Genomic DNA, 23807 nt, shown 5'->3' with positions numbered 1-23807 from the left:
CACCCTAGCCTTGTTCAGCAGCTTTGTTTACTCGCTAAGTAGTGAGTGCTTGAAAAGTGCTCGGCCCACATGCAGTCTCAGGCCCTGCCGGCTGTTGACTGGCACGTGCAACCCAGTCAAACACTCTCGTTCCGAGACACATTTGGTAAGCACTGTAGCGGGGCGAGCCTTAGGCGGTGCGACGCGAACTTCGTTCTTGTAATGCGCCTGCGGAGCGGTCATCGCTAGGCTTTCCGTAGCACCACGAGACGACACAACGCTATGGGGTCCGTCCTGAGAACTATAGTCTCACAGGCAGTCGGAGAACTCAAGGCAGGACAGGAGCAGAGGTACTGTGTCATGAGAAGTTTTGAAGCAGACCAGAAGGAAAATATTTGAGGATGCTGTGTTAGCCGACGTCTAGGTGAGCTTCAGTAGGTGGCGCATCAGCTTCCGCAGACACACAGATCCCCCAAACCGAATCCGCGCTCCCCAGAGCTGACCGGGTTTACCCTGTTGCCCTTCTCTCGGATACGGTTGCAAACGGAGGATTAGTTAGCACCGTTCGGCAACAAACAGTCTTGCAGGGCAACACGGCGCTCGTCTGAAAGGGCCCACGTCCGCGGTGCATGCACACGGAGACATCTGCAACAGCTACAGGGGCAGGGAGTGCATGCGGGGGCTCCAAATCACGAAGTCGTCGATACTGAAGTCTCCAAAACAGTTGCAGAAAGGCCAAGCTTTTCTTCAGTTCTCCACAGGTGCGGAGATGCGGTGAAATGCCTTTTCCATCACGTGTAGTGTCAATTCCCGGAGCCTTCGCCGTCTCCCACACTATTACGCGTGTGACTGGAGCCAGCAAACGAGGCCAGCGGAGCCCTGCTTTTACAGCCGTGGACCTTTCTAGGCCTGCCTCATAGCGCGGACGAGTGGCTTTATTTGCCTTGCTGTCGTGTCTCTGCGGGCTTGTTCGGGGTCGTAGTAGGTTCCCGTCCAGCTCCCGGCAACAGTGACGGCGCATGCCAACCGTCGAACCTCATCGCTCTTCTGGCTCCGTTCTTCCTCCCACTTGTGTCCCCTCTCCAGTGCACACGCGACCGAAGTCCTTTCCTACGTCTTTTTTCGTCAGTCTCTTGCTGCCATCGTATCGACTCGCGCTTGTTCCTTGTCTGGGTTCCTGTGGCCCGTGTTCCTCTTCTTGGGAGAGCGTGCACGAGGAAGTGGTGAGAAACCGCGCGGCGCTGTTTGCCCGTTTGGAGCAGTTTCTTCTCATTGTGATAGTCATGCGCGAATCTTTCTTTAAAGTGGGAGACCATGGGCAATGAAAAGTTTGCTAGGACGTCCGGGAGGGCCGCGGCTACCGGGCCCTTTCCCTCCATTTGTCCCTTCCCAGACGATAGAGGAATAGCGGATCTTCTGCGAGAGCGACAGGCGCTCCAACGCATTGAGGGACTGCTTCAGGCCCACGCGGTCGCGGGTTCACGACCTGCAGACGGTCCTCACGAAACCAAGGCCGCAGTTTCTTCTTTCCGTGAGGAAGAGGAAAGTTTCCTTCTTGCAGACGCAACGGTAACGGAGAGGAGGAGTCCTGCATCTCTCCTTTCCCGATGTAGTCCCTTTGATGCCGAGAGAGCACTGGAGAGCCTCCGTCTTTTACGTGAGGGCTTCGACTCACAACAAAACAACAGCACACACGAGAAACCAGGCATTTCCACTTTTCTCCATGCGATTCTCACTTGTATATCCAAGGAAATCACAGGCAAAGAGGAGACTGTCCGGTCAACCTCTATCGCGTCGGGGATGGCATTACTTTTCGCGCTTCTGATCGACCAAGTTGTCCCGCAGGAAGGTGCAAAGCGACACGCGGTTCTCCACGAAGACGCAGGTCTGATGCATCTTTTTTTCCAAGTGCTCGAGAAGGTGCGGCATCTCTCGTGTCCTCGGCCCATTTTGCTGCTACTAGGGGCCTTGCGACAGATCTACGGCCAATCTCATCCACGTCAGGCTGCTTCCCCTGTCGGTTTCCGTGAAGATCAGAAGACAGGTGGCTGTGCATGCTGCCCCAGCAGGTGTGTATGGGCTGTGCTACTTCAGCTGTTTACAGAAGAATCACGGGCGTCTGTCCGGTGGCAAGCCAGACAGACAGCCCTTCACCTCCTCCAGACCACCGCTACCAGGGCGAGGTATGAAGCCTCACAAGAAGAGTGCGAGCAGAAATCGCATTCCACAGTTCATGAAATGCAGCAGAAAGCCATGACATCCTTGGGTACGTGTCTCACCATCCTGGATCGCTGGCTGCGTCGTCTGGACTTCTCTGTGGTTAAGGAGGCAGCGACGCCGGAAGTACCTGGAAGCTCCTGTACGAAGGGCATCCCGTCCGCGTCTGTCCGTCTACAGAGAAGCTTGCCTTTTTTCCACCGTTGTCTCCCCTCGCTCCTCTTTTTCCCTGCGAGAACTGCTTCCTCGTTGCTCCCAGAAACCTCCAGAGGCCACACCGACGAGGACCGTTACCGGACTCGGACGACTGCTGAAAGTATTTGCCTCCAGTTGGCATTCTTGTCCCGGAGAGCCGGACGGACGGACGCTGCCGCAGATGCGCTACGATGCATTGCCGCAGTCTTGGAACATATACGGAGACAGCAGAGACGGGAGCGAAACGAGGGAAGTCTTCATTTTTCTGCTCCGGGGGGCAAGGAGGAGGGGAGCGAGAGCACTTCGATGCTCAAGACTGGCGAGCACGGCTTTCCACAGAGTTGCGTGCAGAGCTCGGCTTTGGCTTTGACCGTGCAACTCCTTCCCGCTCTGCTGCAGCAGCAACGCAAGCAAGGCGACCAGAAAGGCATGTGGGAAGAACTAAGCGGACACTCGGGAGCTGGGTCTGTCCAGTACGCCGTTGCTTGGTGTACGGCGGTCTCGGCAACTTTGTGTGCTCTTATGCAGTGGGCGGGTGGGGGGCGGGAAGCATGGAAACCTCCTCAGTCTTCCAGGTCAACGGCAAGCGAAGTCGCCCGCGAAGACAGAGCAGCTGAAGACGAAGGTGATGAAATGTTATTGTTACAGCAGTTACAGAAGCTCTCCTTGGAACACCGGGTTGGGACTGAAACTTCGGACAGTGGTCCTGCCGGAAAGAGCCTTGCCTCTTCCCGTCGGATGGAAATCTGTATGCAGGCCGTGGACCGAGTTACACTCTCACTACGTGAGATTTTAGACACACAGACTGATCCCTCCGTTCTCGGGGCTGCTGCCGCTGCAGGGAGACGAATCATTGAAGAGGCTGGCGCCAGCTGCATTCCTGCATTTCCTGCTCTCGTTGCCTTCGGGCTTGCACTTCTTCACTTTCGCCACAAAAGGAGGTTGCGGGAAGGCCTTCAGGTGGCGTCGGTTCTGTTCGCGGCTTTCGAGGCTGTAGCTTCCCAGCAGTTCCTCGACTGTACTCTGCATCCTGAGTTAGACATACACAGAAGAAAGCCGAGGACGTCGGGCGTTGACAGCAGTCTCAGGAATACGCACGATGGAGAGTGCCTGGGCAACTTTCTTGAGGCATTTCGTCTGATGTATTTCCCGTGTTTCTTGCCTCTTCTAAGGCAAGTCGTCGACATGACCGCAGTTGTTGAGACAGGTGCGAAGCCACAGCGCGACGAGAACGGAGGACACCAGGACGTGACCGGAAAGCTCTCATGTCAGGACATGGCCCGTGTACACTCTACCATAGCGCAGACCGTAAAGGCGGCTTCCACCGCCACTGTCCATGAACAGCGCGACCTTTTGGTCTATCGGAGCTACATCCGCGCTTGCTTTTCCGCTGCCTTGCGCGCCTTCAAGGCGAAGACACTGCTGACAGATTCTCGACTTCTGCCAATGCAGCTCCCCTCGCTTGCTTCTACCACCCAGGAGCGCGCTTCCTTCTTACTAAGCTCAGAGTTTGAACAGTATCTGGTCACGAACGCATGGGCACTACCGCTGCTTGCTGGGGCGTTGAGCCGAGATCACCTAGGTTTCTTTGTGTCACACTTTCTTCCCATGGCGAAGCTTCTGCAGCAGAAGACAGCAGAGAAGGCGAAGACTCATCCTGTTGAGGCTAGGGAACTATGCCGCCTTTTTCAGCAAGTGTGGGGCCTGCTCCCCGGCTTTGCAGACGAGCCGCTTGACTTGCAAGAAGCTGTCAGAGCAAATGACTACGCTCTTATGAAGACGATGCTTCAGCTTCTTCACGACCCCGTGCTGAGGGAGGAGATCTGTGCGGCAATCCGCAACCTTTCGGCAGCTGCGGTCAATGAGCGAGCCGTGGAAGACGCTCGACGTGATTACCACAGAGAGCGAGATAGTAGTGAGATGCCCGAAAGTGGCAGCCAGAACCCGGCTGACGTAGAAACCGACGACGTGGAGAGCAGTGCCAGGAGTGTGGTGCGGGTGGCTAGAGGAGACGGGGCACGTAGGGCGCTCGAAGGATGCGGCGCCCACGTCATGGGATTCCTAGTTGTTCGCTTCTTACAAATCCACAAGATTTCACTAAAAAAAAGCGCATGTGAAGACACAGCAGGTGAACGGACGCTTGCGGCTATGCTTCTTGGACAGAAAGAAGACCTCGGGCAACTGACACAAAGCGCAAAAATGAAGGCCGCCCAGCATTTCCTCGGGGCAGTCAAGGTAGGACGTATTTTCTGAATCACAGACTTTCTTTAGGCGGCCTTAGTCTCTTCGCGAAGGGCAGGTGTGTTACTACTCAGCCCTCTGGAACGGAAGGCTCGGGAGAGTCATGAAAGGCCGATTCGAATCTGGAAGTACAGTTTTATGATTCTTTGACGGGAAGCTGAATCAAGTAAAATCATTCTGGTGCTGGGATATATGTATCCTTGATATCTGATGGTTCTCTATGCGTAGTACAATCGGCGGCAGAATTGAGATCTCACCAGGTCTTCTCTATGTTTTTTCGCCGCCTTCATGCTGGTGCCGAGCTGCCGTCTGTAGCACACAACTGGTGACGAGGAGGGACATGTACTGTTCGCCCCGGGAAGAGAGGCAGTGAACTTCGAATCCGACGACACCGCGATGACGACACATGTACAGAACAACTTGGAAGTAAGCAGGCTTGTACGGCTCTTTTTTTCTTGTGGCGTTAGGCATTCGCCCCCCTATGCCCTCCTGATCTCCTGCATGCAAACGCTCGGCGGTTTACCTCAGCCTTTTTACGACGCGCGACCAGGGCGGCGGGCTTGGCGGAGGTCACTGGGGACGGAGCTCCCGGAGGTGCTGAGTCAGATACCCAACAACCTGCGCTGATGGGAGCCTCGGAGTGTTCAGCGCTTGTTGACGTGGCGGACGCGTTGTTTCCCTTCCTGTCTTGCGACGTTGGTACGTCTGGTCTGCCTGGAACCATGGAAGTTGTTATGCGGCGGTTTCAGCAGGCATCCTCGTCTGTCGGTAGAGGATGGCACGACGTTTCCATGTCTGCGTGTCTGATTCTCGACTAGCAAACTGCCTCACGGCGTTTTGAACCCTGCTCATGTGCTGCTTCGGTGACGGGCAAGCAGACCGGATCCAGTCTGGGGATGCGACGGCCGAGATCGTAGTGCACTTTTATGTTCACCGATCTGAACTACCGGGAGACCGTCCGTCGTTACGCTTAGAGCAGATTCTCTGCCTTAACAACTCGCATGGCGCTGAGTGTGCTGTTTCTTCCTTTGGTCTGCGTCTGAACGGCGAGCACTGCTGAAAGGTTTCTGTCTACCTGCAGCTTCCCATGGCTAGTCATGTTCTTGCCTTGCGTTGCGGGGTTACAGCATAAGTAGTATTGAAGCGCAGGTGTGCGCTCTCTGCGCCGGTCAGGTGGGCGGCACCGTAAACTTCATTGACTCTTCAGCGCTTCGTGCCGTGGTACTTTTTCCTCGGTTAGTGTACACGGTGCAGGGTTCATCGAGAGGTCTGGTGCAAACACCTGACGGTATACACATGGGGGTTGCCTCAGAGTATCACGTGTGCTTTAAGAGATATCCAATGCGCCGCTCGGGCACTTGCCGGTCTTGCAGCGGTTCTATGGTCTGCATCACTCAGCGTGTCCTCTGGTTTCGACCTGTTCTAGAGCGGTCACGCGCGCTTGTAGAATGCCCGAGAGGAAGGAAGCGGCGCACGTCGCGGTTGTGAGCGGTTTTGCGGGTACCCATTCAGGACATGAAGTTTTCGGGAGTTTGCGTCGGCTGCTCTCGGTTTGCTCACGGGGACTGCAAAAGCTTGATGGGTTGCAAGGTGGCAGTGGCGGTGGAGTCTCTGAGCACGACAGACATCTTCTTCAGGTTTTGATGCGTCGTGGGTATAAGGCTCTGAAGCATGCGCTGGAACAAAGTGTGGCGGTTCCCCCGGGACCCGAAGGACAACCGCCGTCTCGGACAGTGAAGGAGACAGGCAAGCACCGAGCTGAAGGAGTCCTCCGGATCCCCTCGCTCCGGCTGGAAAAAAAAGATTTAGAAGCCGTGTGGGAAGATCTGGCAGCAGCGCGGAGTGCCTCCTGTGGTACGGCAACAGAGAAGCCACGGCTAGGATGTCTGCGCGCTTTCGTCGAGGCAGGCACAAACGCAGTGGGATCCAGCGGCGTGCTGGAGGGAGGAAGCGGAAACGAACTGCAGAACACATGTAAGATCTCGGTGAAATTAATTAGATGATGCTTCCCTGCAACCCTCAGGCTTTTTCTCTGGCGCTGGGTACACACATTCACGTATGTACCGCATGTTTGTTCTCATTTGATATTTAGCCGTGGCCATGGACCGGTGTCAATGACGTGACGAAATCAGCATTTTGCGGACACGTGTAATCCGTGTTTTTATCAGTGTGGTCGTATAGATTGCCCTTGTCGGCTTTGAAAGATTTGTTTCGGTTTATTACTATGTAGTTCATCGGATATACCACATCATTCAGCCGCTCACGGGCCCACAGGCCACTTAGCCTAGCGCAGCAGGCGTTGTCGCTTAGACAGACCAGGTAATTTAGGATCTGGTCGAAGGAAACTCGACAAGGGAGACCACTGTCGCTGTTTCGTCTTCTGCTCGCGTATATCGAGCTAAGCTGTCATCTGTGAAGGAAAAGTTGCCTCATCGATCAATGCGTTTCTCGCTTTTCCTTCACTTTTGTAGTATATATGGAGGCTCAGAGTGCGATGTCCGATAGATGCCTTCTGTCTGGCGTAACTTTTCATCTGCCCTGTTTTGCCCGCGCCCGAGACCTTCCCTGAGCAGGGCATCGTGCCGGAGTACACGTCCCGGGATTCAGTGCGACGCGAAGGCGCCGACGTGATCGGAAATCTGGCAGGAGTGACGGCAGGAAGAAAGAGGCCCCGGCCCTTGTATACGTATGCATATTCCTATAGCCTCGTCTCGAGTAGGGCCTCCGTATTGTATTTGGTCTCCCTCGTCAGCAGCGCTGGTTTGAGAACTTCGAGTGAGGGGGACTCCTTTTTTGTTTCTTTGTCGCCGTAGTGAAACTGCAAGATTGCGCAGGTTTGGGTGACAATGCCAAGGGTAACCTGACGTGTTCCGCCTGCGTCCAATCAACATCTCGCATGAGAGTGGGGGGGCGACAGCGGTTTAATTTCAGGCGTAAGCTGGCATTCCAGCGGGCCTCCAGATGCTCCCGCGAGCTCCTTTTCTCATCTGGCTGCTTTTTCTGTTCTCAGGCTTTCCGTCGTGGGAAGACTTCCTCTTAGAGCAAGTCTTCCCTGCACTCGTCCCCGAGATTTTGCTGAGCCTGAAGGATGCCAATCGCTTGGTGCGGCAGACCGCCCTCGACACCTTGTCCTCAGTGTCCGAGGCATGTCGAGGCGACAGGCAGAAACGTAGGTTCTAACTGGCAAACCCTCCTGATTCTGCTGTTGCCGTGTGTCCGCCGCAAATAGGCAGTGACTCTCTTAAGCCATGCCGCGCTGTCAGATGAGACGTTGGCCGGACGTGTATTTTCACCCACTCATCAATGACGGTGTGCGGCACTTCCCTTTGGCGCAGTTTTGTCTGTTGTCCTTCAGTGTCGCGGTTAGCGGTTCTTATCGCCACCGGGCTGGGTGGATCGTCGGGCGTGCCTGCCCGTCCGGGTGAAGCAGCAGAGCCTCCGCTTCTGAAAGCCGCTGCCATTCTGGCATTAAGTCGCCTTGTCTTCAGTTACAGTAGGCGAACACACGCGCTGCTCACGGTATACGCAGCTCAGCCGCTATGCGGATGTGTTTGTGTGTTGCAAGGACCTCCATGCGTAGTTGCGTGTTCTTCACTGTAGGAGAACAGGCTTCGGAACGGGTTATCAGGGCGCTCGCATCCATCGTACAGTTTAGTTTAGGGTTACGCGAGGCGAGGCTGCCGACTTTGTTCTAGCTGTGAGCTGTGCTGCGAGACTTTACTTATGCTGTGATCACAGCCGGTGCCCAGTAAGCTTCACAAGGAATGCAGACAGTACACTTCTTTGGGACTACTCAGCAAGTAGGTGCGGAGTTTTTTCTTTTTTCTGTTGACGGAGGAGTCCCGAAGGACTGCATGATCAGGCCTACTGGTTTGAAGCGCGGTGACTTTGTCTGAAAGGACGTGCCGTATCAAGAACTACACTGAAAGCTTTCCGGCACGTGCAACTTGCGCTGTACAGGCGCCGTCGTAGTCAGAGGAGCCACTGACGACCACGGATTCTGCTTGCCGCGATCGTTCACAGGTCGGTCTGCTGACCTTTCATTTTAGCTCGACACAGGGCCAGTGGGAGAGTGACTGGAGTATTATAGTGGAGGGCGACACTTGGCTAGCTTCCGTACGTGATCGTGGCAGGAAGCTGTTGCATCGTTTGTTTCACAAGGAGAGGTATCACGGTCTCCGGTCAGAACACAGAAGAGGGACTTATAGTTTCTGCTCTTCCCTCTTCCCAGACGCTGATATGGGTCCGGACCTTGTCAAAGAACTAGCGGAGCTAGTGTTCCTCCTTCTGCGGGATGCTGATAAGCAGGTCTTCCTGGCCGCTCTCCGTTTTGCAAGAGTAAGGCGTCTTCTCTCTTGTTGCCTTTTGTGTTCAAGACTGGTCTCGTTCTGGGGAGGCCCCCGTGGTGCTGGGGATTTTCGTTGTCTCGACGAATTTTGTGTAGGATCTGCAGGTGATGCCGTCCCAGCATAGTGCAAAGATTCTCTCACATGTGAAGCTTCATTTCATGCTCTCGCTCACACTGCTTCTTCGTCTGATCCAGCTGAGAGAGCAAATGCGTAACAGCCGAAGACTGGAGTTTATCGTTCAAGTCGTAGACGGATGGCTATGCTTTTTCCTTTTGCATCAAGCCTTTTTCATGTCGAGGCTGTTCCTGGGGCACAGGATCCGCTGTTTATACCTGTTATATATTCTCCCTGGTTCTGTCGTACTCGGGGACACAGGTCGGCGGTGTTTTGAGTTGCAAATAATCCAAGGACAACACAAGACCAAGCGTCTAGATGTGCGTTATTTCTGTCGGTATGCGTACGTGCGCGCCTCCGCGTATCATCGATGCTTCTTTTGTCGAACGCTGCGGGATCACAGTGCCAACTGCTATGCGGAAGCGCGACGCCTATGTGGATGTGCCGCCGGCCCTGCTTGACTCGTCTTGCAAACGGTCCACCCAGCCGTGCCCTGTCTGTCGGGACCGCTGAAACAACGTTTTTTTTTTTGTGGGTTCTCCGGCCACCACCCTGAACGCTGTGTCTCACTGGCGAAGACAAAGCGAGGTCTTACTTCTGAATCGGTCATGAGTAATCATAGTTACCGATGTGGCCTCTTCCCGTGTACACTCAGGTCATCGCGCATACCCTGGAGGGCCAGGAATTGGAGCAGTTTGTAGCCCCGGTGTTAGAGATGTCACTCCGGAGCCAGCACGCCGTCCGAGGTGGGTAGACGGCTTGCCACCAGGTTCCGAGAAAGACGGTTAGTTCCAGGGCGCGCGACATTCAAACAGTCGCCAGGCGGCGTGTGTAGAGCTACCGCGCTGCGCAGCTGCTTCGGGAACGAAGCGCCGGTGTAGGCCTTTGCACTAGCTTTCACACCAGCGTCTCCTACTGTAAAGAGAAGAGCCCAGACATGCTCTGAGCTCATTCGGCAGTTCTGCATCGGCCAATTGCCGACGAGGTTGTGAGCGTGGGTCGGACTGGTACTGGGCAACTTGACGCACGGGGGCGTGTGTCACTGTGCGGAGCAAGGGGTGCTCCAGATGGTATCCGCTTCGGTTCGGGGAAGCACACACAAATGCGAGTGATATTGTCTGGCTCAGCAGCGGGACCCGCAACGAGTGAGCCTCTGATAGCAAGCGCGCTCGCGACATACGGCATGTTTCCGCTCTTGACGGCGCGTGACAAAGTAGCTATCCTCTATGCGCCGCTCTGATTCTCCATGGGTTTTTCTGTTTCTCTATCCAGCTAAGATGAAGATCCGACGTCTGGTGGAGAAACTCATCAAAAAACTGGTACGAAGCTGCAGCTGCTTTGTTTGGGGCGCATCCGCACGGGTAGATCGTCACCTCTCCGTCTCGCGGTTAGATACCGTTCTCGTCACCTGTAGAGCCAGTTGGAGGGGAGACGTGCATGTCTACGAAGGAGAAATGAATGCATTCTAGGAGGGGCGCGCTGCGAGCCTTTTGCCTCTTGGTGAAACGCGCGCACGCGCTTGCGCTCTACATGCGTCAGTGATTCTCGCTGGAGTTTTCCACCTATGGTTGTCCCGTCAAATGACTGCCAAACGTGCTGCAGCAACGGTGCGCGCCTACACTCACCGATCACCACAACCTACAGGAAGCTTCACAACTGAGGTCACTACTCTGTCACACTGGCTTTGTTGTTCTTTTTTCGCGTACTGGATTATAAACTGTCTTTCACCCGGATCTCGCCGGTTTACGCACACACACACACGTGCGTAGTTCTCCGATGTGACGAGTGCGTGCTGTTGCTAAGATGTGTGATTCGCCGCAGGCCACTGCATACACAGTTAACTAGATTTTGAATACATACGTATGTAGCACAAAGAAGAGCTCACTTGAGTGAATTTATGTATTGCTGGCGGTCCAGGGCGTTTGCTAAACCGCAAGAACTACCGCTTCCGTCCGTTTTTTGCGTGCAGGGCGAGGCAAGCGTACGAGCGGCTTTTCCCTCTGAGCACCTGCCTCTCTTTCGTTACCTGGAGCGTTCAATCCGCAAGCAGCAGCTTCGGTCTTTACTCGTCACAAAGGCACTCGTGAGTTCTCGCCCTGCATTGTCAACTCTATTCTTTCTGCATGGGCGCCACGCGGAGGGAAAGGAGCATCTTGAGAGCGGCCGGACTATTTTGTTTCTGTTGACAAGATAGCTTGTTGTGGTAGGCGGGTCGCGCGTGTTGAGGAAAATCTTTAAGTAGGTCAGAAACAGAAGGGGAAGAGCTGCCTGCCCGTGTTCCTTGAAGTTGGCTTGTGTTTTTCCCATGCCGGTAATGTCTCCTCCCGCGCTTAACAACGTGCGTCTGTCTCGTGTTTTCTTTGGCCACTAGGATTTGTTCTGTTGATGACTTCTTGCCAGCACCTGCCTTCGTTTCTGCCGTTTTCTAGTCTTCTCATTTTCCAGCCGCATTCCCCTGTTTCAGCGGGAGGCCTGCTCGTTTTGGGCGTGACCCAAGGGGGAACTGCCCACGTCTTGTTTCGTGTAGACGCTGCCGTATGCCATCCCGTTTCCTTATCTCGAAGCACTTTCCTTTTCTTGTAATCTCATTCTAGCTTTTTTTCGGGCAAGGTACTCCTTTTCACAGGTGAAATGGTAGAGAGAGAGTTCTGCTTGTGCCTGGAGTATCTGCCCTGCTGTACAGCAAGAAGGACTGAGCTGGGACGAGCTCGACTTCGGTGGGCGGGAGGATCGGTCCGGGCGGAAGAATGACGGGCGCGGTAGTTCCGCGGGGGAGAAGAACGACGAGCGAGGCCGAAAGGGAGACAATTTTGACGAAATGATGAAGGAAGACGATGAGGAAGACGAGGAAGAGGAAGAGGTGAGTGACGGCGACATTTGGTACCGGTGCAGACACTTAGTCACTCAAGGATACTGCAACACTTCTTCCGTCCTGATCTGAGACTGGGCTGTGGCCGGGACCGGCAGACTGGAACGGGAGAGAGCGAGCCGGTATTCTCTCCGCCGGGGCCTAGGCGATCTTCGCTGTAGTTGTTTTCAATCCGGGAGGCCGGACTTTTCATGCTGGTTCGAATTGCTGGGAGAGTTTCACTACTGTTTTCAAGGACTACAGGGCAGCACTTCAAAGAGTCGTCTCGTGAATGGATTTCTTCCGTTGAGGGTCTGTCCGAGGAAATACATACTCGTGCATACGCGAGAATCTATGTCAACGTGCCATACCTTGTGCGCAGCTCCAACGCGAAAGCAAGAGTCGAAAACAGCGTCGCCGGGAAGAGGAGGTGGAAACAGAACCAGAAGAAGAGAGTGCTGCAGAGGAGAGAAAGCTCGACAGAAGACTTGCGTCTTCTCACGTTCAGCAGCTCTTGGATGCATTTGAAGAAGAGGACGACGACGAGGTTGCCGGGGGGAGACGTAGAAAACGGAAGCAACGCGTAAGAGAACAGTCGTGCAGAAGAAATGAAGAGGTAGACGCTGAGCGGCTCGCGACAAGCTTGTGTGTTCGGTTAGCTCTGATGTAGGTAATGTGAGCACGCTGGCGGGTCTCTCGCGCGAACTCTGGCTTTTTTTTCACGTTCACGAGATTTTGAAAATCTTGCTGGGTGAACACCCTGCCTGCACATCAAGAGGTAACGAGCCGCCTTTGCGCCGTGCATGAGTCTTTTTCACCATGATTTCAGGTCCCTATTTTCTCCTGTGAACCGCCGCTCCGGTACGTGCCGGACGTTATCCGGTTGCTATGCGACATAGAAGCTCCCTAATGGTATCTAGACGAGTTGAGGACGCTTTTTTTGTTGTGCTGCCCTCAGTCCAACGACCGCGGCAGTGCCACCTCAGGAGATGTGCTCGTTCTCGAGGACGGAGACGGGGAGTTACCTCTCGACTTTCTTTCTCCCGCGGCTGCTCAGCGAGTCATTGTCAACAATCCCCTCTGCAAACATCGGAGGCGTATAGTCGGAGATACAGACGGTGACGAACAGGTACCACGGCTGCGCTGGAATTGTGACGGCAGGCTTGTTATTCCTGAAGACGAGGATGAAGCAACGGAAAGCCGAGGTAGGGTAATCTTCATAGGCGCTTCCCATAGTCCGTTTCCGTCAACGCACAAGAAATTGCTTTTTCTCTTATGAACCACGTTCGTCCAGATGACTGAGCGCTCGGCGATATAGGTGCCTAGCCGTGTGGGAGTCTCTACGACTAAGGTCATACAGTCATATAAGTATTTTCCCACAGTGAAATAAAAGCCGTGTGGGGAGGTGTAGGCCTGATTTTAGTCCGGCTAGAGCAGCGTGAGATCGACTGGGCAGCTGAGTGGCAAGTAGGACTGAGTTGAGTTTTATTCTCTACCACCTGGCGAGTACGGGGTGGTGGTGTGCGGGCGCATCTTATCGTTTTAGTTTGCTCGTAAGTCGAGTGTTCCTGTGACTACGTTCCGAGTGCACAACATTGTACTCGTTCTACGCGTAAGCCCACTCTAATCTGTGTGTTATGTTTGAGCGTGCGTGACCGTAGGGATGTATGGGGGAAACACCTGGGGTGCGCACGTGCCGGAGTCCGACGGTGGCTCGTGAAAGCTGTAGTATTCTTCTGTCTCAGTCATATCACTTAAGTAAAAAGTACCGGTTGCCCACACTCATGTCCGACTATGCGACGGGCGGGAGGCGGAATCAGATCCCATAGTGTAGCGAACGGATCAGCGTGGTAACGGCTTGAGCGTGGGTGAGGAAAGCTTGTCCCGCTCCTCTCCTTAGCCGGAAATCTCGATTACTCTCCGAATTGTAGAAGTCGCCACCGTGCTAAGTGGACGATCGCGACTATGGCTTCCAATCAGAATCCCCTGCGCGCGCGTGTTACAGGTGTGTCTCCCAGGGGGAAAAGGAAGTTAAATCTCTAGTGTGCCCGCAGTTCTTTTCTTGTTGACAAATCAAGACTCGCCGTTCTTCGCCGCATTGTGCAGGCTGCTTTACTATTGGCAAGGCCTCGGGCGCAGCAGCTGCAGGAGTTCGAAGGCCTGGCAGTGCTGCAACGACTTTGGAGGTAGGTGCTGGTTACAGGATGGAGGCCTCAGAGGCTCGACTTCCGTGTAGGGGCCCGCTGAATGAACACGGCGGCCGCTGACCTGACGTCCGTTACAGATAATACGTTTTCCGTCACAGCATTTCCGGTCCCTCTGCACAAGCACAATAGCACAGACGAACCTGCACACCTCGCGCCCCCTCCACTCTTCTGACAGGCTTCCTCCGCACACTTGAAGCCTATCAGAAGACTGCTTCGTTCCTTCGACTAAGGTTTCTACCACGCGTGCCCCTTCGCGTCCTCGGGAAGGTAGATCTGGTGTCTCTCTCTCGTGGGCTGAAGTTTCTTGGACTCGATTCTTTTGTGCCTGGCTTTGTTGTAGTGAAACTGGGGAATAGCCTTTCCTTATGCGGCGAAGTTCTTCGCAGCCTTAAGAACGTCGTCTTGCGAAGCGGGGTGCTTCGTCGTTGTACAGCTTGGTGTGCACACACGATCGTCAGGCGTGCAGTTTGGAATGAATCACTGAGTGAAACGACACCTGATCATCTTCTACAGGAAAAACGAAAGATGCCGCCGTGTTTCTCTCAAAGCTGATTACAATCCTCTTCACAAGGGGAGACCTTCCTGTTGATTGTCCGGTCAACGACTTGTGATGAGAGGTCAGCCGCTCGTGTCTCAAACGGAGACCTTCCTGTTGATTGTCCGATCAACGACTGGTGATGGGAGGTCAGCTCGTGCCTCAACCCTCGGGGGCGAAGATCAAGGCGCGAGACTGATTGATGCGGTTAACATACATTGCGGTAGAGCGCCACATTTTTGTACGGGTATCGGCGCAGTCTGTGTTTGAGGTCCTACCAACTGTGTTGTGAGACAACTGTGATACAGCAAGAAGAGCACAAGTTGCGACCGCTTCCGACGAGGTGCATATCGTTCGAGCTCCGGGGCACTCTCTTTCTGTGAGCAAAGGCTTTGCTCGTCTCTCTTCCTGTAGAGAGTCGTAAATGTCTGTACCTCTCACGTGTGCCTGTCGGCGGCACGACCGTGCGCATTTTCGTTGCGGGAAACAACCGTGTGAAGCGTTCTTCGCTCTAGTCGTTCTGTCTGGGCTTTTCAGCACAAACATCTTGCCGGAAAGAGCGTGAAAGTCGGGAATCGACCAACACTGAGCTGTTTGGCTGCTCGCCGAGCAGCACAAAAGGCAGTCAAACCTAGTAAAACGCAGGGTCACATCATCCAAAGGAGTGGGGAAGAATTCCGCTCCAAGAAAGCTAAGGGTGATGTGAAGCGAAACAACAAAGTCGAGCCCTTCGCCTACGTCAGACTCAACCGCACAATGCTTCGCGAAAAGCACCGACCCCAGGCTCTACAGGTAACTACGAGCATCGTGGCCTTGCTCCCTGCTGCATACAGACGGGGTTCAATGTGTTCCTGTGTATCGGTAGAGGAGCACCGCAGACTCGTTAACGATATTTGATGTCAACAAACTATCCTTCCTTCTGAAAAATTGCAGATTCTTCACCTCGTTTTCTGGGGGTGGGAGGTGAGAAAATTGGTAGCGCTTCCTCGTGACTTTTTTCCCTTTCTGAAGAAGTATAGCGTCTAAACATATGTCTCGTTGTAGCATCTTGATAAACACGTGGAGCTTTGGCAGCGAGTTCTGCAGCAGGTGGGCGTGTCTTGGTGTTCACGGTGTAGAAGGAGTGGGGATTTAGGTACTGCCCTGATTCACACACTCGGGTGCATCGCGCAGCCCAGTCAAGCTTCCGAGTTTCAAAATCAGAATTTTCTGTCTCTTTTCAGTTCCTGTCCGGATTTCTTTTCACCTTCCCGTCATGGCTATCAGTAGTGAAAACACTTTCTTTTCAACTGAAGAAGAATTATGATATAACATTGGTCTTTTGTCAGACTCAGCTGGCGGATAGAACTCTGCGGTTCTACCTGTATTATCCCAGATGTCTCGCCGAAATTACATCGGACAGCTGAAAAACAGCTCACGTAGACACCAAGTGGGAATGCCGGCGTCTCCAGCTGTGACTGTGACCTCCATGTCATTAGTCAGCATTCGTGGTCATGAGATCTTTTTTCTCTATACGACTGTGCAGTCGCTCGCCCGCATCGTGAAGAAAAAGCGAAGCACCAAGGAAGCGAGGAAGGCGGTGGGCCAGCTGGTCGGGAAGGGCAAAAGGATTGGGGATAAACGTTCCCGTCGCTGATGCGGGGTCTGGTGTTCTTGTTGGGAGCACCTCATCGTGAACACGAAGTTGCACAGAAGAACCCCACACAAAAAGCGCCTGTGCGCGGCGCGAAGAGCTCGGTTCAGAACTAGGGGTTGTGGTTACTGGTGTGCGTCCCGCGAAACCGGTGATACTCGACTGAGCTGTCAGTCTGGGCAATGATACAGCCAGCGTGCTGCTATAAGTGCCCGTGTGCGAGCCTGAAGAAGAAATTGCAGACTATGTGGTTCCCTCTATGCTACACAGTAGCAGAGGTTTCCAATAGCGGAGCCTCAGTCTGCGGTGGTGACATGTAGTTCGGCACCGTCCAGCTGAGCGACAACAGACTGGAAAGGCAAGGTCAACGGTGCACCATCGCGTCTGGCGCGGAGCACAGAGAGAGGCGTGTCGCAGAGTCCTAACAGGAAGTGTTGTGGCAGCATTTCTTCTCTACCAAACATCGTGGTCATAGATGTATTTTTGGCTATTTGCCTAGAAAGTTTTCTGTACCTGCACAAGCGTACCGTTCACGGTTCAGATGTAAAGACCCGAATCCCAACCACGGCAGAGCTGAACCTCGTGGCACGATGGCGAAACAGGAGGGTTGGGTGTACGTCACGTGCCTGCTTAGCGTGCGGTGCAGCATCTTCTCAGTGTGTACTATGGCATGAGCTGCTTCGGACCGGAGTAGACTGGGGGTGGCAACAATATATGAGCAAGTAGGCTTATGGCTCCAGAATCGTGGGGAGCCGAAAGTAAAGTAGCCAGCATTCGAAGCGACCCCAAGAAGGAGGCCGGCTGGGGGCAGTGAGGAGTGAGACACGAAAAGAACTCCGGTGCGCCCCCTGGACGCGCACAACACCGCTTGCCAAGGTACGAAGACCTGCCAGGGGGAACCAGGGGGCTACGTGGAGACAGTTTTTCAAACCCGAAGAAGTGTGCTGATAAAGGAACGCGGGGGTTCGGCATTCTCTCGGACATTTGGGTGGAAGAGACTTGCTTCCAAGATCGTCGTCTTCTTCGGCACGAAGTACCGCTTGCACCGGCACACAACCATCTAAATCTGAATGTGTACGCCTCGGAGGGGTCGGAATGGCAGAGAGCTATCAGGCTTCCGGCAGCCGTTTGATATGGGACTGCGGGAGTCCCAGGTGAAACGCTAGACACACCAGTTGAAGCACCGTAGTGTAGCACTACTAGTGGATAACCTCTTTTCCAGGGTCGACGCGGCAGCAGCTCTCATTATTGCTTCAATCCCCTTCCCTCGTGTCCAGCGCGAACTGCAGAGGGCGGCACGCCCGGTGACGGGAGTCCACAGACTGGACTGTTGATGAGCCTTCGTCAGTTGGACACTTTTTTTTCCCAAGGCCTGTGGTGGTCAACATGAGGCACGCTTGCTTGGGAATGGCTAGTGACGAATCGCGCGTCGGGTTTCATTTCGTTTTCCGTCTTCGGGATAGTCGACGGCATTAAGGAAAAAGTTGAACGTGCGTTTCAGACAACTCATACAACTCTCTCTTTCGTCTGTCTCGGCTTGGCACTCCTGCAGGATGCTTTTGCCGCTCTTAAAATTGTTTGCTGGCGTCCCTGGAGGGTGTCCATACTGAGGAGACGTAAGGTACCAGCGCTGGTTGATTTTGCTGTCCAAATCACCTTAATTTGCAAACAGACTCAGCGTTCGCGCCTTGTAGCCTTTTCGGCTTTTGTGAAGTCAGAACATCTGGACAATGTTCGAAAAAGAGCAGAAGCTCTCAGAAGACGTTTCTACTAGAGAGTTCATTGCCCCTCCTGACAGATACGCATGCGCGCTCTTCATCACGTGTGGTTCCGTCCTCCTGTTTAACGATTCCTTCCCCGGCGAATTCTTCTGCTGTTGCCACTGACTGCTTCTCCGGTGTCGTTTCTCTCCCTCCGAGGTGCGGCTGGGTCTGTTCACAAATGCTGTCAGCAGTATCTTCCCCGGAAGGCGACTGTGCACGGGCTCTGAGCAGATGTGTAAGAGCTCGTTGGATCATTCGGTGAAGAGAGCCGCTAGAGAACTTCCTTCTTTGAAACATGGTCACCTGACTAAGGGAACTGTTCTTTGCTGGGCCGGCTGATTTTACTCCTTGTGAAACGTGCATTTGAGCAGTCGGACAACGCCGCTCAACGAGAAGAGACGCTCTAACTGTAGTTTTGTCTCCCCTGGCGTTAATGTCTTCCTCCGCCGCCGGTGTATGTTCTGGAATGCCTTCCTTCTCGCCCGCACAAGGACCACCTTCCTTCGTCTGAGCGCAGGTGTTGTCAATGCCTGACTCAAGGCTGTGAACAAGTATACGGTGATTACGTGGACTGTCTATCTCTGAGTGAAGATTATCTCGCGCTCCTGACCAGTCTGGATGTAAGAGCAGCGTAAGCGGCTTACGCACGCGATCTCGGACTTTAACGCTTAGCTGGGTGCGACGCTCGAGAGTCTGCCGAACGATCACAAGGCAGGGACCCGTGGTTTCATACAGGCAAAACGCACACAGCAGGAGCGACAGCTCATGAGGACCATCGCCTGCTCTTCCTCCTCTTCACCATTGATAGGCACGTAAGTGAGTTTTTCTCTCGTTTCTATAGTGCCTTCTCTCGTTCCTTGTCTTAACCGGTGCCCGACTTCGGTTTCATTCGGGTTTCGAGACGTTGGCCGTCGTTTTCGCGGTGGCTGGATCTCCGGCATAATTTTCCTTCCACATCTTTGTACGTCTGAGCTCTTCCGAGACGGATCTGGGAGTTCATTTGTACCTTGTTTCCGCTATGTCCTGCTCCGATCGTGCTCTTTTGTGACTTGCTGTACGGTCTTCTCCGGACCGGTTTGTTTTGTATTTCGTGTGACAGTAATGAATACCGCCGGACCGCAGACAGCTACGTTACGAGGAAGAAGAACGACGGAACCCCTCACTGGTACATCTAGCAACGATGAGGTTTTACCATCATTTTTCAGTAGGCCTCTTTGAAAAGTGTTGCCTCAGTCGTCGGTCTCTTCCACAGCAGTGGGCAAGGTCTTCTCTTACTTTCAAAAAGGCGTTAGTCAATCGTTTGGACTAAGAACACAGTCGCCGGGAGTCCCAGTTCCGAGTCCTCTTTCTCCCTTCGGGTGTGTGATTGGCCCCCAGCTACCGGCATTTTACGAGACAAATAACGAGCACGAAAATAGCAAACTACCGCGGGACGGCGTTGAGCTCTTCTGAGACGAGCTCCGTCAGTTTTTCTCTCCCCTCGGTCTATTCCACCAAAATTTTCTGTTTTCACCGGACCGAAAGTCGACCGCACTTACTTCTGAATCGAAGCTCTCGGTGCTTGCGCAGCTTTGTTGTGTACGCAAGGCGACATTCACAGTTGTTCCGCGGACACTTCGTCGGTCATCCGCCGTGTCCGAGGCAAGACAGCAGATGGTGCATTGCTGTACCGGCTGTAAGCACAGTGCTGTGGCCCTCTGTTCGGGAGCCGAAACTGCCGGGGGCTCACAGCAAACTGCCTTCATTGGCTCCTGGTTTTCCCCACAGAACTCAGTTCCAGCAACAGCTCTGTCTCCAGACAGAGGACAAAATGCGGCCGCGTATGCGCGCGCAGCACCCGCCCCCGCTGAGTCACTGACTGTATCATTGTCGTCGGGCCCGGGGCGGCAGCTGCTGTCTGCGGTAGTCAGAGATCGAGTGGCGTTCCCGATCGCTAGATTATTAGGCTGTAAGACTCCCGATCTCCATGTGTCCGAAGAGCCTGTCAGGAACGGTCGATCCTGCGAGAGGGAGGCTGTGCTCGCGGGGCAACTGTATGCTTCTCGCCGCCAATTGCTGCTTGGCGGTTCTGAGCGTAGACCTCCGGCCCATGCAGTGGCCTTGCGCTTACAGAGATGTGGAGCAACACTGACAGGAAAACCGGCCGTGCCTCTGAAAGAGAGTGAAGAAGAGCGACAGGCTGGCGGAAACAAACGACTGGGTTTTCTCCAGTCGCGGGTAGCACGAGTGGAACTGCCGTCCATGTAATCGAAGCAGCCGAGCAGTCTTCTGCGAAAGGGCGACCTTGACCGGAGCCCCCCCGGAATTCGAGGACACGTATACGGGCGCGAACTAACTAGAGAGGCGCTGGTTCTGCGCTCTGCTGCCAAGCCGAAAGTGGGCTGCGGGTCCTGAGCTACGGAAATATGAGAGTTTGAGCGGAGGGTCTTCTCTCCCATATGAGAGCAGGGCGTCACCGGCCATATCGCTGGTCCCGGCAGACCGCCCACGGGGGGTGACACCGACTGGCGGCTCTGCGGTGAACACATAGGATCGGCTCCACCTTGCTGCTTGAAGCCCGTAGGGCGCGGCGGCTGTTCAGAAAGAGAAGACGCCATCTCACACCCCCCATGGCTGAAGCCCTTAGTTCCCAGTGACACCGACGTCAGTCGTTCCTGAATGCCAGCGCAATCTGCACATGGGTTGTTGCTCGTTCGTCGGGGGGACGTGGCACCGCCTTTGCTCTCCCGGTGGTCCACAGATTGCGGGGGATCGTCCACGCCCTCCGTGTTTCGGATAAGGGAAGCTTGCAGGCACATTTCCGGCGAATCTTGGAGGGAAGTATTGACTTTGGGTTGACTAGTGAATACGGGCCAAATACAGGTAGTGTTTTCCGCAGTTGAAGTAGTCTGACACGCAGTTGTGCTGAGTACTTCGTTGCTACGCCTTGAAAGGAAGGGCATGCTGAGCGCCTCCGACGAAGACAACGATGAAGACGCAAACGAAGAGGAACTCGAGGGAGACCATTCTGTCCATCGTGGCGGTGATGTGGCCACAGACCTGGGCACACGGGAAGGATAGGCTCATGAAAATGGCACACATAGCAGCAATCTGGAGGACCGACGTGCGTGCTCGTGTTGCTTCCTATCGTGAAATGATAACCAGCCGTCGAGTGGGTGACATCCGCGGATTATGCAACACTGCGTGACAAACAAGGTGGCACCGGGAAGGTCTAATATCACTCACCAACAGAAACGCATCACCGACAGACCCCGGGCATGGCCCTTTCCCGAGCCACTCTTTTGCATACGCATCCCCGTGAAACATCAGCACGCAATCGCATACAAGATGTTCACGGAGGATAAACCCAAGACCTCAAAGTCTCAGGAGTGTCCAGAGGTCGTTACGTCGACACGACATTCCAGAGGCGAGAAGCGAGGAGAGTCACAGCCTTTCGTGCTCTAGGCTCCCGCGTGTCCCTATAAGGCCTCCCGCCCCTCTGGTCCTCTGCTCGGAAGCAGAGGAAGGCGGCGGCGCAAAACCCACCGGCCAGAGTAGCGTATTGTCTCGGCGGCCCCCGCTGCACGATGAGCTGAGGAGCAGTGGTGAGTGCAAGTTCTCTCACAGTACTGTACGGGGAACTCGTATCCCCTGGTTTCCCTTCACGTGTGGAGAACGAGGTCTTACGGAGTGCATACGTTCGGATCCCAAAGAATAACAGTCACAATAGGAGCCTCTACACTCCCGGGAAGTCTGCACGCCAACCGTGCCTCCCGGCCACGGGCGCGCGATCCCTTGGCAGACAGCTACCAGACAAATGCGAGCGCTGGCTGGTGTATTGCGGATTCTCTTGAAACCGTAAACCACCTTTGTCGTTGGGCTGAAAGTGCCCGATGTTCCTTCCTTTCCAGCGACAAACGCTCTGACACACTTACTTGGTCCGAAGCCGAACCGCCAGTTCCGTTGGGTCAGGACAGGTCACGGGCTGCAGCGAGCAGGCATCCACAGAAGCTCTGAGAACAGAGGCGACAATGAAGCAGTGAGCTGCGTGTTTGCATTCACGTAAGACTGTTGCTGTCTTCTGGCCCATCCAAGACAACTACGGAAGTGCTTTCACCTTCAGAGGAGCACTGAACTGGCGTCCTGAATGGCACACTTGCAGACAGCACCTTTCTCCAGAGGTGCGCCCCTGGAACGGCATTCTCACTGACCTGGACAAACCCACGAGCGCGGGAAAAGAAATCCGCAGTACCATGCACAACAGACCATCGGGAACATACCGCCCTGAAATTCACCGGGGCACTCGACGGTTGAATCCAGGATCGTCTTCTGGATAGAGTTTTCCGTCTATGCTGCATGCTATTTCATGGAGACAACCAGGTTTGCGGCTTACGTGTCGGAGGAATCCTGTCCTTTCTCGACAGCGGTCTTCAAAGACGAAGTCTGCGTGCTACGAACTCGTGATGCCCTCACGCGAACCGGTCCAGGTAGTGGTGCTCTCTGAGCGCTGCGTCGGTTTGCCAGGTCACTGGACCGGCGAGGCCCGTCTGCAGAAGACAGCGTGAGGACACTCGGGCAACCGACAGAAACCGTATTTCTGTTGAAGCCGAGCAGGCTGTCAAAGCTGCGGGCGCTGCCGAAAATCTATTCCATCTCGAGACAGAGCTGGATGAAGAAAAGAGAGGTCCACACGGGGGGTCAACACCGTAAAGGATGTTAGCGGAGTCAAGATTCATTTCTGCCGACGCAACGACAAGACCCGGGGACGACACGTCGAGAGCCCCGAAAGGACAGCAAAGAGGCCTAATTCTTGTGAGAGTGGGACTTTGCAGCAGGAACTGAACGCGGGACCGGACGACACGAACTTGACGGTCCAGTCGTGTGTGCTGAACGATCTGACTGTAGTTATGGATGAGAAACTTTCGAGTAAGTATGAGTTCGCCGGGAACGCGGTTGCCAATGTAAACCGTAACGATAGTCGAGTAGGTGTTGCACGGAAATTTTGCGTACTACACACTGCTACTCCCTTGTGCGTTTTCGCGTTTGATCCTACTCTACAACTCGAGGAAGGTGCAACAGTAGTCCGACCTGTTTGATTACTGTTCGCTTGTCGGGTTTGATCTTACAGAGAAACCCACTACCACTCTGTTTTTGCAATCACGTCTATACGATACCGCAGCTTCTTGGTGAACATTGGTCGCTTACTGGCACTCTGTCTCTGTCTCAAGGATCCGCACTGCGCCGATGTCGGGCGCCGGATAGCAGACACACTATCACTTCTACTCCCTCCTCTCTTTGTACGTCTCCTTGGAAATTCTCTTACACTGTCCATGTCGGCACTATCGGTTCTGCTTTTTCGTGTCGTTCGAACTGTTCCCGAAGCACACTGGGGCGACGGCTGCGGCGGCGCGCTGCAGCACGGGAACGTCGGACAGAAGGCGGACACCGGTCTGGGTTGACCACGGTCACTTGCGACTGACTGCCACCGACGGCCCCTCTGCTCGGGAGACTCCTTGCCCTGGACAGCGGCAGGCCTCTTGTCCTCTGTCTCGTCAGTTTCACCTTCAGGACCTGAGGAATCATAAGTACTTGCCACTTCGCCACCTTCCAAGTCTTGCTGTGGGGTAGGCGGCAGCTCATCTTCTCTCTCGTCGCTGGACTCTTCATCATCTTTCTCCTCGGTAGAAGAGGCACAGCTGGACGACATTCGAGCCGGCGGAGTCGCTTGTACACTACTGAACCTCTGG

General features: G+C 54.4%; 1 protein-coding gene across 1 annotated transcript; it reads left to right on the top strand.

Moving 5' to 3' along the window:
- Positions 1 to 1293: 1293 nt before the first annotated feature.
- On the top strand, positions 1294 to 18351 carry CSUI_000657 (nuc173 domain protein; the record flags this gene model as incomplete). The annotated part of the gene is made up of 16 exons (XM_068060888.1): positions 1294 to 4626; positions 5100 to 5331; positions 6145 to 6606; positions 7643 to 7801; positions 7988 to 8125; positions 8593 to 8655; positions 8864 to 8970; positions 9751 to 9841; positions 10368 to 10414; positions 11065 to 11178; positions 11779 to 11955; positions 12326 to 12526; positions 12902 to 13148; positions 14050 to 14129; positions 15223 to 15477; positions 16211 to 18351. 16 exons carry the CDS (start codon positions 1294 to 1296, stop codon positions 16319 to 16321), a joined length of 5817 nt encoding a protein of 1938 aa, XP_067927142.1. The 3' UTR covers positions 16322 to 18351.
- Between the last annotated feature and the right edge of the window lie 5456 nt (positions 18352 to 23807).

The sequence above is a fragment of the Cystoisospora suis genome (assembly GCF_002600585.1).
Source record: "Cystoisospora suis strain Wien I chromosome Unknown contig_257, whole genome shotgun sequence".
NCBI lineage: Eukaryota > Apicomplexa > Conoidasida > Eucoccidiorida > Sarcocystidae > Cystoisospora > Cystoisospora suis.
Note: the sequence above shows the minus strand (reverse complement) of the source record. Positions and strands in the feature narration are given on the sequence as shown.